This window comes from Corvus cornix, chromosome 14 (genome assembly GCF_000738735.6).
Source record: "Corvus cornix cornix isolate S_Up_H32 chromosome 14, ASM73873v5, whole genome shotgun sequence".
Classification (NCBI taxonomy): domain Eukaryota; kingdom Metazoa; phylum Chordata; class Aves; order Passeriformes; family Corvidae; genus Corvus; species Corvus cornix.
Window position 1 is genome coordinate 2,007,711 of NC_046344.1, and position 15,780 is coordinate 2,023,490.

The window sequence follows — 15,780 nt, forward strand, 5'->3', positions numbered from 1 at the left end:
GGTGGTTTCTTGCAAATTTCCTGAGTCAAACTGCCTGAGAGAATCAGGCTGTAGGGGCTTGAGAGTTCAGCTAGCTTGAGACATTCTCCTTACTTCAGGAGCAGTACATAAATGCTATCTATTTTAACATGTCTTGTTTAAAAAACTGTTTTAAGTGGATAATTTCTGGCAGTTGGGATATAACCTTCCTTTAAAACAACAAGAGACATCATAAGTAGTACAGACCTGGCAGGTGTACATCATGCAGTGCTTGAGCTGCAGGTGTGAGAGAGCAGAGAAACCTCAGGTAAGTAAAGTGAGAACGGACTTCTGTTGCTTTTGAAGTCTAAAAGTGTTGTTGTCTGTTGTGGGGGTTTTGTGGTTTTTATAATTATTGGTGATTCTGTGCCAGGTGGGATGCTTAATATGTCATTTTAGGTTTACCTCAAACTCACTTTGCCTGATGGTTAATGATTTCTCCTGCCAGTTTATTAGCTTTTTGTTCTCAGTCATCTTTGTGGAAAAGTAAGTATTCTGTAGTATGGGGCAAGGGACTTGACTGGTGAAATTTCAAATTACTTTTCAACAGTAATTTAGACTCAGTGTTATTCTCATTTCATGATGTGCTGTTGCATTTTGGCACATAGTGCAATCAGATTTGTCTGTTGGGAAAATGAGCTATGTATGCTCTGGAGTGAATCCATTAATTTATCTTCTGCTACCTTCATTTTGTACTCATCTAGTAGTAGGAAAATGATTTTTAATGTGTCATGAATTTAGGTTAAGGTAGCAAATACATATTAAGACAAACTTCTTCAAAGGTACTTCAGTGTTTTAATCCCACAGGTTAAAAATCACACAAGAGACTGCATTTCATGTTTCTCATCTTTTAGTCCTGTCACTTAGGATTTCAGTTTGTAATAGCTTTGAGAGGCCTAGGAACAGAATGTGCAATGTAAATAATAGGAGGTTTTTTTCCTTTCTTATGATTTTCTACTTTTTTCACTCTGTTTAACAAAGTATTCTTACACTTGAGATGAGGAATTAAAACATGAGCAATAATGAAGAAAAGCTTTCTGCAAAGCCTTCAGCAGGGTCAAAAACCTTAGTCCTGTTGAATAAACAGAATAAACCGTAGGACTGTACCTACATCTGTATTTCTAAAGCCAGAGTTCCTGTGGAGGGAAGGGACTTCTTCCTCCCTGCAGGCCCTGAGAGAGCATTTGTGTGCAGTTAATGCTGCTCAGCCCACACAGAGAAACTCTTGAGTCCAGTAGTTCATTAAATTGCCCCAGATACTCTAAGATGCCATCTAAGGGAACAAGTGTTGCAATTCCAATGTCCGAATTCATTACTCCCGGGTTTGGGAATCCTGCCTCGTCCTTCCGCTGTTCCTGTCCTGCTGTGGGTGGCAGTGTCCGGGCTGCACTTCAGTGCTCTCGCTGAGTGCAGTGTTTTGCCCTAGAGAGTGACTAAACTGTTCTGTTTTGTCAGGGTGGACTGGGTGTGTTGCACTGTAGGAAAACAATGCTGTGCAAGGGCATGATTTTTAGCCAGAAACCTTCAAAGCAAAGTTGGAACAGCTTCACCCGTCAAAACCACAGCCCCCTTTTGCAGGGTGATCCCAGGAACAGTCAGTTCATACTCTGCCCTGAGGAACCCAGGGCCGGGGAGATGAGGTAGCCGGGCAGCACCAGCCCAGCCCTACGTTTCCCCTGCACAGCTTGTTGAGCTCTCTTCATCTCGGGACAGAAGTGTCCCCTTCTGCCTGCTCTGGGAGTCCCTCGCCCGCCGAGCCCGGCAGGGAGTCCTGCCCGCCCGCTCTGAGGGCCGGCGCTGCTGGGCCGGCGCCTGAGGCTGCAGGGCGGTGCTGGGCCTGGCGCTGCTCTCAGGGTCCCTGGCTGGAGCCGCCCAGCTCCCGCAGTGCTGGGCAGGAGGCGCACACGGCAGAGGCAGGTAAAGTGCTCTGGGGTCCTGGCTCTCCTTCTCTTCTCCTCCCCTCTCTCCCTTTCCAGCCCGGACCCATTGCGGGTTCCCTCACAGCGTGTGGTGCTTTTTCTCAGAGCCCGGGTGCAAGGGGGAAGGTGGGCACCGGCAGTGCCCAGGCTTATCAGCAAGGCTTGTGATTGTGAGGTCAGCTTTCTGGTTATCAAGCTTCAGATAAGAGAGCGACTGCATGGAGTGAGTGATAACATGTCTAGGATTTCTGTACATGTTATAGTGGCTGTTTGGGGAGTGAAAGGAGAAGGCAATCTGGGAGTTCCTCATAAGTGGGGAGTCCTGCAAGGGTGACTTGTCAGAGATCTGATCACAGCATATTCAAGGAATGATCTCTGGGAAAGTGCTGGATGGGATCTGCAGGAGATCCCCACAGTGTGATTTGGGGCTGTCTGAAAGCTGCTGTGAACTGCAAACAGACCTGTTTCACCGAAAAAATGAGCTGCTTCATCCCACAGATTGTTTTACCAAGCAGGGCTATTGCACAGCAGACTTTTTGTGCACCTGCTGATTGTCCGCTTGAGTTAGTCAGGGTGAAAAAGCACTTCCCTTAGCATTTAATCTCCTTATATATTAAGTTAGCATGCTTTAATTAAAATGCACTCCCTGATCAAAGTGAATGAATTGGAATAAACATCAGGACTGACACTGGAAGCATGATTTAACCTATGCAGAGTTATCAAAAACTTACTGCAAAATTATTAGAGCACCGGCTGAAACAAACACAAGTGAGTTCATTGTCTGGGAAACCGGATACATCTGAATGAGAGACATTTACTGTGGTGCTCCCAAAAGAGTAGCTGAAAGGGGTTTCAGTCTGTGTAAGAACAGGATAGAGGTGATAGCTTCTTAGTCTAATGTTTAAATTTTTCATCATCTGTCAGTTTGAGTCATTCCTGTTACAAGACTGGATTTAAGTATTTGCAGTAGACTGAAGTATTGCTGGAGGCTTGTTGGAAGACGTTTTCATAAAAGAGTACCTTGGTACATGGGATTAAACAGTCCAAAAAAGGTGTTGTATTTATCAAATTGTCAGATCTGTAACTCAAGCCGTGACAGAGAACTTTGGGGGAAAAAAGAGACAGTGAGCACAGATCCAAATTCAGCAACAAAAAGAAATGCAGAAATTCAGTGTCTTGCAAATAAACCTTTGAAATGAGGGAAAGGGAGAGAAAACTAACAAAGTCTCTCTGTGGTCAGAGCCAAGTTGGCCAATGGGACCCTCTATGTCATTTGTTACATCAGGGACTAATCCCAGTGTAAGAAGCTGCAATCTGTGGATCAGGGCATCATCTAATACGTCAGATTAATTAATTGTTTTACCTGTGGGGTGGTGACTCTCAGTCTGAGCAGGGGGTCAGGCTGAGGGGTGCAGATGCAGAAAATCTTCCCTGCAGTGTGGATTGAAGCAGCTGATGGCCGTCAGAGCTGCGGAGGGGACGTGGCTGCAGAAACCCCTGTGTGAGTGAGAGCTGCCCAGTCTTTGCTTCCTTTCCATCCCATTGCATTGCTGCTATGTCTATGAAGAGGACCAAAAGCAACACATTCATTTTGTTTTGGATGACTGTGAGACTGTCAATTTTTTTCTGATGGCAGTCAGTGACAACCCAGTGAAAGGCTCTGGGTATCCCATTACTGCCCTTCAGATAATTTATCTTTCAGTGGTCTTCATGCTGCATAGCACAGGGCAGCAGGGATAGCAAGAGCTACTGAAACATCTCTTTCTATACAAACTGTCTGAGATGGTGGTGGAACATTGATGGGACACTTCTTGTGAGTACAAGGACCACGGCTTTGATCCGTCCAGGTGAAGTGACATGGTCTGTTTCCCAAATGTGTGACTTTCCCTCTGCTTCAGAAGAGCATAAGGACATTTTCTCCCTTTTTGCCAAATGTGGCAGCAGGGAAGTGGAACACTCCTTTCCCCTCCCTGCCTGGAGCACCCTACAGTGACATGGGACAAGGGCCAGGCTGTCCCACCCCTGAGGTCAGACATCTGCAAATGGAGGGTCCCAGACCAAGTTTGCAGTGATCCTGCAGGCAGCTTAACCAGCTAGGAAAAGCTTAGGGTTTGTTTGAAGCTTCTTTATAATTTCCTTTCTCCCTCTATTTATCTTCTTTTTTATCTGATTTTAAAAGGATTTGCTTGCCTGTTTTAAGAAAACTGCATTGAAGTCATATTTAGGTGCAGTGTAATTTAGTAAATAAATGGTGCTACAAGGAAGAAAATTAAATGAGCCACTTGCTAAAGGGAGATAATTCTAGCTGCTCACACACTTGTAGTGGACTTGTGTTTGCATAAGGTATATCTCTATCCTAGAAAAAGATCTAAATTAAAAACCTGGGAGCAAGCAGTTCTGGATTGTTCTGATCTCTGTCTGTACTCCATAGCATAGGCTGTCTCTGATTTATAGCTATGAAAATTTGGGGTGAATATTGCCTTTTGACTCTGTTCTATTTTCCTTTTCAATTCAAGTATCTTTTTATTCTAAAAAACACCAGAAAAAATGTCCAGACTTTTGAAGATGTGTTTCTTGTTGATATCAATGAATCATGCTGAGATTACTCACAGTCAGAACTCTGAAGGTAAGACCAGAACTCCTGTCTAAGGGGTGTATTTTGTGGGGTGGAAAAAGCTGTGTGTAATAAATTAGGTGCTGTTTAGTGGTCTCTGCTCTCTTGATTTCATCGAGTTATGCCAGCAAAGAATTTCACCAAGACTGATTATTATTTAACAGCCTTTTTTCTCCCCACTGTTTTTCTGCAAATAAATGTAATCAAAACGGCATTAAATGTTTGCAAATAAATTATATATGTATTTATATTCACTACATACAATAAATGTATTTTTGTGTAATACAATTGAATGATAACACATTAACATCTAGTAACGGGATAATCTTTTACAGATTTGCCTCCATTGTTACTCAAAGCTGTGGTGAGTATTTTTATTTGATCTCTCTACTAACATTTTATAATCTAAAAATAATAATTTATTACATATATTCGTAATTTTTCCTTAGGAGGAAGTAATAGCTGGGAAATATCTGAATGGTAATGTACAGAGTTGTTCCCTCTTAACACTTCTAAAATGAATTAAAACTCAGTGTCTCACCGTAACTATTTATGTTCCATTTTTCATGTGCAGCTCTCCTAGATGTACTTAATTGTCAAAGGTAATGAATTACTCTCACTATCTTGATTTTTCGGTATTATCTTGCACTTCAGATATGATCTGTTTCATTTCCACAGAAACTGGAACTTTATGGATAGAATGAAATTGGCACATACGATTACCTGGATTTAGGTCTCCTGGGAGGATATTTCCTATTAACAGGGAAAGACCTGTTTGTCATGAAAAAGAAAAAAAAATAGAATGAGGCTGAGAATATATACTTCAATTTTCAGAAGTTCTGATAAATAACTTTGCTCACATGTGTCCAAATGGCTTCTTAAGGAAATTAGGTGCAGTTCCAGCTTTCTGTCCACTTCCTTCTTTCAGTCCCACTCCATCCCCCATCCTCCAGCTCCTGGTGACTTTTGAGCTATTTGCTAATTTTGTCTAAATTTGAAAGAGCAGTATAAGCCTCAAAGGCCATTCCACTCCATGTTTTGAGAAAATCAGTGGCTGTGTAAAGAAGACAGTGAAATTAATGTCTGTGCTGAGGGAAAGGCACCAGTTACTCCCCGTACTTTCTGCAAGCAGATCAGAACAGGCATAAAATGGGGTGCCCAGAAGCACGTGCCTGGAGATGGTACTAATGGCAACACCTTGGAAAACTGAGATTATTGTGGGTGGTTGTGGAATCAGATGGAAAGAAACATAACTAATTAATTCCATTCCCCATTGAACTATGTGTTTTCGTTGCGTTAAATAGATCAACTTTTACTCTGGTTAGGCAAAAACCAGAATACTTTTGTGAGTATGGTGTTAGCAGAACTGTTTGTTTCCCTTTTTCTTCTTTACTTTGGTAATCTGCTATTTAACTCGTTATATTATTTTACGGTCATTTTTGGTCCTGTTTTCTGTTACAGCTCTGATGTCTGGACAGCAGACATGCTTACAAAAGTCATGGCATATTTTCATGCTCAGGAAGTTATGTTTACTCTTAGCAGCCTCCAGGTTTGTGACATTTAAGATGCATGAAAACTTTTATTTGAAAATGAATTTAAAAAACCAGCCTACCTCTGTAGCCAAAGCTAGGTGGCCAATGATGGAGGTAATTGACACATCTGTAGTGTGGCAACTAAACAGGAAATAGGCATAGGTTGTCTTTTCCCCCTAAGATTGCAGGAGAATGCAAGGCAGAAATAATAATAACGATCTTTTTTGTTTTTCCTCTGATGGGAAGCAGGAATTAGGAGTTTTCAGGCTCATTATTTCTGAGTTGAGTGTATATAAATGCTGCTTCCCCAGAAAATGACAGGTTTTGACTGGCTGTAGTTCACACTGCTCCTTGTGGAATGAGAGGCTCCAGAGCATCCTACAAAATGTCTCCATCTTTTAAAGCTCCTTTGAAAGCTGTTTTTGTAAATTATGGCTGTGGAAGTGATGCAGGAAGGAGTTGTTGTTCCTCCTGCTGCTGAGGATTTGTGATGAGCTGCTTTAAGTGGAGCTGTACCCAGCTCATCAAACCTGAGCCCCTCCCTCATCCCTGCACACTGAAACAGGGAAGTGTCAACTGTGCCATCCCTGAGCCTCAGGCATTCCCAGAAGCTCCACAGTGCTTGAACCCTGTCCCAAGCTCCATGTCGCTGTCACAGCTCATCCTCACCTATATTTTCCTGCCACTGCCCCTTCCCTTTGTCAGGTTTATTGGCAGCCTGAGGCTCTCAGCAGGCTGAACCCCCAGGGAAGAAGGAACTGTGTTAATATTTGGTGGTGGCAATGCAAGTTAAGCAAAGGCAGTAAAGAACAATTGCAACTCAAATTGCAAACCAATTCTGAAATAATTCTGTCAGGAATTAGAAGGGATTTTACTCCAGTCTGATGCTAATGAGCCTTACATTTATTTCTGTTCCAATGTTATCATTTCCCTTAAATTTTTCAAAACAGGCATGAGATTGTTAAGTGGTAGTGCAGCTTGATGAGAAAGAGAATATTTTTGGCATATGACCTGGTACAGACTTTTCCTCCCATTTAATTGCACAATTCCTTCCCTTTTTAAAGTAATAATATGCACATGGTACCTGATTTTTTTTTTCGTTTTTTTGTAGCTCTTTAGAAGTTTCCTTTTCACAGCTCTGCTGTGTGAAGTAGAAAAGCTTTATTACTCGTTTTATGAAGTGAGAAACTGAGGCATCTTTGCTAAAAAGCTCCCTCGAGAGGACTTGTTCACGAAGCCAAGAATAGGATTTGAAAATTACTGTCTTTCAGAATGCATTTAGATTATTTTTGTTTTCAGTTTGTGTGGAGAATAGTTATTTTGATCATTGACAGCACAGACAGTACAGAGCTAAGCACTTAGTTCTCCTTGAGCAGAGATTTTCAGGGAGTAAAAGATGCCCCTAGTACAATAGTATGAGTTTTATGTATATTACACATATTTTTCTATACTTCAGATGTCCATAAAAAGTTACCTGAAGAACCTTTTATACCAGCCCAGGCAACTACTGTCTGAATTGCAACAGCTTGATCAGCAGCAGTTCCAAACTGCAATGAAGTACCTCTTCCACAGCAAAAAGGAGCATCTTGTAAGTGACTTTACACTTTGGAAAAGGAAAAGCTGCTGTCAGTGGATAAACTGTCCATTTAGATAAACAGAAAGGGACAGACTGGGGGGCTCGCAGTGCAGGCCCTGCAGTTCCTTACCTGGCTTGGATTGCATTCCAAAACTCCCTCTCCTCTTAGGTTAGACTTAACTTCATTTAATTCTTATTGTCTCAAAGTTGCTGCAAGTCCAAGTCAGTCGTTTGGGTTTTCACTGTAATCAGTAGAGAGAAACTCATCTCCAGAGAAGAGTTCACCCTCCTACAGTAACATCTAAGGTAGGTAGGGCCAGTAATTCTCAGGGAGTGTCTTCTTTTCAGTGGCTGGGAAGAGAGCCAAGATGGCTATAGAAGGTGAAATTAGTAATTTTGTTAATCAACCTTTTGGATCCTTTTTTTGGGTTTCATTGTAGTTTTGTAAAAAAAGAAAGGAATGATCTGAAGTAATGCAAACAACCAATAGTTTGCAGCTGTTTTTCATGAGAATAGCATCATGTTCTGTGTAGAGTGCTCTCTGTCAGGCCTCAAAATGAACAATATATTGAATTAATCAGAGATACTACTTTAACACTTTGTTGCTTGCAGGAAGTGGGAAATATTATTCTTGACTGGGACAAGACTAGAGAGAGAATTTTTCAAAGCCCAGGAGTAAACAGGACCTTGTTCCTTGTAACACTGGATAAATGCTTCCTGGCTCTGAGTGCTCTGGACTGTGTGGATATCCTGAGCCAGGTTCTGAGTATGTCAGCAGTGAACTATCTCCACCCTGATGTTATTGGAAGCCTCCCAAACCTTCTGCTGGAGGATGCTTTCAGAAACTTGTAAGCCATTTATTTTTCAGACACTATGTTGGATTTGCTGGCTCTTTGAAAAGAGGTTGCTATATGGTCTCAGTCTGTTTTCCAGACACAGCTTTCTGCTTATGTGTCGCTGTTTCTAAAATCATTTGTCCATGTGAGTCATTAAAAAAATGAATAGTTAACTCACTAGTGAACTAAAATGCCCTTGTATCACTTAGATCATCATTATTCAAGGACCTCTATGACAGAACCTCAGCAAGCACTCAGAGAGCTCTGTATGGCTGGATGAAGCAGATTCTACAGAAGTCTTACAACATGAGTGGTATGTTACAGTGGTTTTTTCTTGCTTATCATAAGAGAAAAGCACTCAGCAAAAGGCCTGTTCACTGTATTGAATTGTTTGCCTAGTTTAACACAGGTCTGTTTAAGAGTAGCTGTTTGGAATACCTTTTCTCCAGAACACAGTAAATATAATGTGTTTGTTACTCATGACAAATAGTTCTCCAATGATGCTTGCGCTTATAGGATAGAATCATGCTATTGTTAAGGCTGGAAAAGACCTCCAGGATCAAGTCCAACCAATGGACTCTTCCTCTGTTCTGCACAGAGCTATACACAAAGTCTTTTTCTCATATGCCAGTCTTTTCTCTCTGTACTTACTAAGTCTGAAATAGGATACAGTGGCCAGGTGCTCTGCCAAAGTGTGTTGTTCCCTTCTGAACTCCTGTTCAGAGGAGAAAAACAGCTCTGGCTCAGGATACATTATCCACTGCACTGTTTAAAAAAATGCAGGATGTTGTAGAAGCACATGGCACTGACTCGATCAGCAAAGGGACAAGATAAAACTGAAGTTAATTAATCCTGATTGGATGCATTTTCCCACATCTGTTTGCCTGGTTAATGTGCCTTAAACAGCTGTTCCACAGCTGGGACAGGCAGGATGGGCTCCACAAGGGGGCTGTGCAGGGCACTGAACCATCAGAGCCGGTGCCTGGGTTTCACTGAACATCCCAACACAGCTGTCCTGGGAGCATTTTAGACTTTTATATGTGTGTGTTCTTCCTCTTTCCCTAGAAATTAAAGGCAAAATGCCCACTTGCTTCAGTGGAGCTAAATCTGCCTCCTGTGTCTCCTGCCATTTCAAAATATCAGAGCAATAAGTTGTGAAGAGGAGGTTCATGCTGCTGCTGTGAGGTGATGTTAGTGCCAGTGCATTGCTGGGGAAGCAAAGATGCAGAACTTGCCTGGTGCTACTCAGCAGTCCTGGGAAAATCCCTCAGCATCATCTTGGGTTGTGTCTGAAGCATTGGTGAACCCTTGATTTAAGGAAGATCACCCAGCTTGGGAGGGACTGGGAATTGCTGTGCTTCTTTTTCCTCCTGGCTGCTGCTTCCCATGCTGAAAGCAGAGTAGATGTGGTGACTCCACTCCCAGGGCATCGAGCAGGGGCTGATTCCCAGCTGGTTGTGGCAGTGTGAACCATCAGCCCTGGGCAGGCACACTCAGACTGGAAGTCTAAAGCTCCCTCTTGTTCATCTGCAGTGCCCAGGCCACAGCAGAGTGCAGGAAGAGTCCTGCAGGAGGGTGATTTATTCACTTTATATGTGGGTAGCACTGGGACCACCTGGGATAGGGATCAGTTTTTGGGGATCACAGCTGCCATGGCTGGTAAGTGCAAGTCTGTTCTGCTAAAGGCCACAGTCAACATCGTTAAATTGTGCTGGTTTGTCTTTAGCTCTCTTGTCAGGTCTTTCAGCTCCTGTAATATTCTCGGTAATGGGAGGTAATATCACTTTAAAAACCACAGGCCTGACGAGTCTGCTGGGAGCATCATCTTGTCTCAGTTAAGGAGCTTAGATCTGTGTTTTCAAAAAAATCTCTTAATGGAGTCCTTCAGCTTCTGATAGATACAGGCTGGTTTTTTCCCGACGCTGGAAACTCTTCCAAGTGCTCTGATGATTTTATTTAGCAGAGTTGTGTGAGTATCAGCACTGCCAAGGAATGTGATCAGAGGTCTCACACACTGAGCCATCCAAATCACAACACTCTGGAGAAAACGGTCTTTGTGGCTCAGGGTACCCATGGAGTCCATAAATATGTTTTTTCTCAGGGATGTTTGGATCTTGATTTCGTTTTCAATCCTTGGGAGAATGTTACTAAATGAATGGCATTTTTTAACTGTTATGCAGTGTTTTGTATTTTTGTCAACATATTTCCATGTAGGTATTTGAACAGTTTTTCATTTTCTCCATTATTGCTATTGCATTTTGCCAAAATAAATGGCATCATCAATAATAATATATAAGATACATAAAGTGTCATGCCTTCCTGATGTTCTTAAATAATGCAATTGATTAGGAAAAGGGAATTTAAAAAATACTGCTCCATATTTAATACTTTTGGGTAAATTTTTCCTGTCCCACACTTCATCCATTCTCTATTTCAACAACATAAAACATTCATTGTTTTTATATGAGAAAATTTGAGACATTTGAAACACTATTTCATTTCATTAAATAATTTATGGGCTCATAAAAGTGTGGTGCTAAAATGTAGCAAATGGAGGGAACCTGACTCTCTCTGCTAAGGATTTTTCTGATTTGCAGATTTTTTTTATTATTTACCAATAACAATATATTAGGTACAATGTATTTGAAAAGTAATTACTTTCTTAACATTGTAGTGAGTATTTATTTGTACAAAACAGAGTTCAATGAATCAACTTCTTGGGTCACTGCAGAAAGCTTATGGATTTTGGGAAGATACATGGTCCATCTCCCATTAGAAGAAATCCTGAAAATTAGTCTCAATGAAGTAAGTAACAAAGTGTGATTGGATGTCAACTACAAACAATATGAACACAAATGCAAATTTAAACATGAAAAATAACTTTATGTATTTTCATTAATTAAAGAGAAAATATAGAGGGAAAATATAAACATATTCTTTACAAAATTCTTCTATATTTTTAATTTTAAATTGCCTGTCATTAATATGTAATTATTTATCTGTATCAGACTTCTGTGACTTCTACTGAAAGGGACCAATGATAGAAGACCCTCAAATTATGTGACATTTTGGCAGAGAATCACTCGAATCACTCACTCAGCTTTGCCTTCAGAAATACTGTTTTATCCAAATCTTCTTCCTTTCTCTGTAACATGAATAGGGTCAATTAATTTAGTGTCAGACACATACTTTATAGGCTGTTGTTGTTTCACAGAGCTGATGATGGTTTTGTTTGTGCTGGTCAGATCAGACTGTTCATTAGCTACGACAATGCAACAAAGCAGTTGGACATGGTGTATGATATCACACCAGAGCTTGCACAGGCCCTCCTGAAAAGGATAAACTCGTCAGGATTTGATATGAGGAACATTTCAACTATCTACAGGCAAGGCTGCTTTGCTTTTTCTTTTATGGCTGTGTATGGATGGAATGAATAAGTAAGGAGAAAATGGAAATTGATAACGTGGCACAGCTTTTTCATTCCAGCAGAAAAATCTAGGCTGAAATCCAGCTCTGTTTAGCAACAGTGAAGAATTGCTACTTTATGAATTTTTGGAGGTGTGCCTAATTAGCTAATGCTTTGTCTCCTGCTCCAGAGTGAAGAGATGCCTGTAGCATTTGTAGGAAGTCTGCAGCAGTATCTGGGGGACCCAGGCAGAGCTCCACCACATTGTGGAACAATAAAATAAACTGGGACAGCAGAGCATGGGCTATCTTGGCTGCTTGAATCATAGAACATGGAGGTGTTTGGTGGAAATCATGTTACAGTTAGGACTGAAGGAGGAAATCTCAACTCCTGCCAGCCAGGACTGCAAGTGGGTTTTGAGGACATGGGTGTCACCAGAGAAGCCACATAGTGAAGTGGTGTAAAGCCTGCCCTGCTGTCTGTCCTCTTTGTCCTGCAGGGTAGGGATGAGCCACGCCTAAATATGCTTGAATGTTAGGTGTGTGAGCAGGAAATTGAATTTTCAGGGCTGTCAAATCTGCACTGAAGTAACTTTAACAATAATAAAAAACCAAAATAAACTGCTGTTACTCATAAATACGCAGCAAGTGTGAGAAAGCTCTGCACTCCACATTTACATTTACACTGTCATATCAATGGATGTATTTAGTCCCAAGACAATGCTGTGTGAAATTATTTGTAGTCTCCTTGGGGGATACCTTGGAGCTTTAAACTAATGGAGAATATGCTTTATGGCTTCAGAGCTCCTGTCATTACTGCAGTGCAGCTCGCTGACTTCCATGAGGCATTGCTCATTGTCGGAGGAGTAAGCGGGAGAAGAGTTATGCCCACGCTCTAAATTTCAATGTCAGAAATCTTAAAAATGATTTTGTCACTCACAAGAGCTGCCACATTCTCACAGATGAGAGAAATGTCATGCTCCATAATCTTTAATATATTCCATTTTTACAACACACTTAGTTTATGTTACTCATTTTAACCATACTGTTGATTTAAATGCACTTTTACTTTTAAGAAGTAGTGTTATTCATTTCTGCAAATCCCAAAGGAGATGAAGAGCTCTTGGTGGGTATGTAATAATGCATCAGAATGTAATTATTTGTTATAAAAATGCTCTTAGAGATGTTTCTTCGATTTGTATGTTGGTTTGATGATGTCCCATGAATTCAGATCTGCTGCTGAAGGAATGTTTTGTTATATCGCTGGCAGGTTGTTGTTGAGGGACTAGAGGAACTAAAAGCCTTTCTGTGCTGTAGAATTTGACTGAGTTTGTGGTAGTGCTGCAGCATTGTCCACTGTTGACTTGATTCACATCTGGAGATTATTGCCCAGACTCTGCCTGTGCCTGCCTCACTGAACTGCTAAAAACCAGGGACTGTAGCAGGAAAGCTTGATATATATTTGGCCATGTCTTTGAGGTTCTTGTTCTAAGTTATGAAAGCAAAGGCTGAGAGTTTACAGGGACAGGGAATTGACTCAGGCTTCCTACAAACCAGTTCATCCCCATCACTATAAAGCTCAAAGGCCAGAGACAGTGTGCACAATTCAGAGCTCTTTCTTTGCAGGGCTGCAGGTAAAGGCAGTAAATGAGCACAAGGTCTAAGCCAGAAGGACACCTACAAGAGGCATTTCCCCATGGTGGTGTGACTCCTCCTCTCCAGAAACTATGGCTGTGGTTGCACTTTGCAGAGGTTAATGGAAATGTTGACTTAAATATTACAGCATGGGAACTGTGAAGGAAAATGAGCTCAGTTCAACCCTGCCTTGCAGACTGCTGTGCTGGCACAACTGGGCAGTGAGCCTCAGTGTGCTTTCTCCAAACCACTGTTGAACTGGACAGGCCTCCATCCATTGGCCAGTCCTGTGTTTGATGTGAAATACAGCAGGCTTTGCTTAATCCTAAAATGATAAAGAGGCCATGTTGTGCTCTGGGGTCTGCTCTGAAACACAAATGGGTTGTGTTGCATGTGCAATCCAAGCAGGACTTAGACTTCAAAAACATCCAATCAAACCAGCCAGCCACTTCTAGAGACTTAGTAATAGCCCTCCATCATTTTCAAGATTATCCTGTCAAGGGAAGTGGAGTCATTAACTGGGACAATCCAGCCATGGACAAATGGAACCAGGACAGGTAAATTTTCAAGCACAAGCAATCGAGGCAGAATTCAGCTGAATACAAAGGCCAGTGCATGTTCTCATACCCCAGTTACAGGCTAAGTTTTAAAAATTGCAGGTTGAGGCACTCTTGACAAACAGAAATGGCTCAAGCTGTGATCACAAGGAGAAGGTACCAAGCTGTGTTTCCATTTCCCAACAGTGACACCTTTTATGTCAGAAGGGAGCTAATGTATTTCTGCTCTGTAGGCTGGGTTTATTGGTTTGCTTTTATGATGACCTGGAGCAGATGGAGGCAGCTGTGGCCCGGGCTCTACTTCATCAAATGATTAAATGCAATCAGCTGAGAGGTTTCCAGGCCGAGCTTCATGAGGTGGGTACAACACTTGTTCCTCTTGCCTAACACAATCCTGTAAACAGAGGAGGAGGGATGTTCTTCTTAAATAAGGAAAGAAATGAGTGAAAAATTACTGGGACTTAAGAAATAAGGGAAAACAGTTCTTGAGCATGCAAAGAATAGAAACCCATTTTGAGTGCTCATTCTTTTCTCGTTCTGTTTCATATTCCTATTCCATATTCCTTTCACAACTGTGGTTCTATTTTTGAAATTTTATGAAGTGTGTGAATATTTGCCAATGCCTATTCCAGAGATTCCAGTTAATGTTTTGGGTGGTAATGGAAATTGGTTCTTGGCAAATTTTTATTTCCCATCTGCTCTTTTTGTTTGATTTAGCTCAAATCTCAACTCCTGAACATTGCCATGCAAAACCAGACATTGAATGATACCCTTGGATCTCTGTCAGATGCTGTGGTTGGACTAACTTCAAGTCAGCTGGAATCTCTGTCACCTGAAGCAGTGCATAATGCTGTTGCAACATTAAACCAAGTCTCTGGGTGGGCAAAGAGCCAAGTTATGATTTTATCCAGTAAATATCTGTCTTATGAAAAGGTACCTCTGATAACAGCTTTCCTACCTTCTGTTTTTAAAGGTGAAATGGCTTTTTCTCAACAATAAGTGTAAAATTTGAAAAGTTTAATACATGAATTCTATTTAGTTAGTGGTCTGAAATACGTGTTTAAATCAAAAGCGTCCAAGATTGTACATCCCAAAGTAATTCTCTAGTAAAAGAGAGAGTGAATATTTGGATTTGGCAGCTGTATATATTATTTTGTCTGTGTCACTGCCCTAAGCAGAATTTGCATGGTCAGAGATCCCAGGTTGTATATTCAAATATATTTTAATGCAAGGAATCAGGTCCTGGCTGAAGTTGCAGAAAAAGGAACTTCTGAGAAACTGCACACATTTGTTCCATGGACCGACACAGAAAGGGTATTCCCAGGCAAGAAATGTATTAAGCATTTAACAAGAATAGTTTTGATTTATTTATTGACTTTTGCTTTTAAATATATCTGCTGTTCTCAAGCCAGAAAACTTCCTGTTTGCTTGTGCTGTTGTCCCTGCAGGTTTTATCATTTTATAATGTGAGCCAAATGGGCGCCTTGGTGACAGGAATTGGCACCCAGTCACTCCACAGCATGAACCCCAGGGAGCTGTCTCAGATTATTCGAGGCACGATGTCCCAGTACTTGTCTGACTTATCTCCTGCACAGCAACAAGGCATCCTCAGGAAGGTGATTATAAACTCGAGTGTGTGGCAGATTCTCTCTGCACAAGAGCACAGTAACCAGAACTGTAGAGCATGA

The 15,780-nt window shown here is 41.4% G+C and overlaps 1 protein-coding gene across 4 annotated transcripts in view; it reads left to right on the plus strand.

Moving 5' to 3' along the window:
* Positions 1–1,574: 1,574 nt before the first annotated feature.
* The window catches only part of OTOA (otoancorin), a 41,524-nt gene continuing 27,318 nt past the window's right edge, over positions 1,575–15,780 (plus strand). The window contains exons 1-14 of one of the 4 annotated variants that reach the window (XM_010392453.4): positions 1,576–1,935; positions 4,454–4,563; positions 4,887–4,915; positions 5,001–5,031; positions 5,126–5,153; positions 6,013–6,100; positions 7,540–7,671; positions 8,272–8,507; positions 8,705–8,808; positions 11,194–11,300; positions 11,741–11,880; positions 14,326–14,449; positions 14,810–15,025; positions 15,541–15,708. In XM_010392453.4, the coding sequence (XP_010390755.1) occupies positions 4,485–4,563; positions 4,887–4,915; positions 5,001–5,031; positions 5,126–5,153; positions 6,013–6,100; positions 7,540–7,671; positions 8,272–8,507; positions 8,705–8,808; positions 11,194–11,300; positions 11,741–11,880; positions 14,326–14,449; positions 14,810–15,025; positions 15,541–15,708 (1,482 nt within the window). In that variant the 5' untranslated portion in view covers positions 1,576–1,935; positions 4,454–4,484. Of the gene's footprint in view, positions 4,564–4,886; positions 4,916–5,000; positions 5,032–5,125; positions 5,154–6,012; positions 6,101–7,539; positions 7,672–8,271; positions 8,508–8,704; positions 8,809–11,193; positions 11,301–11,740; positions 11,881–14,325; positions 14,450–14,809; positions 15,026–15,540; positions 15,709–15,780 lie in introns of all 4 variants that reach the window. The other 3 variants (XM_019281804.3, XM_019281800.3, XM_019281805.3) reach the window with 3 other exon arrangements.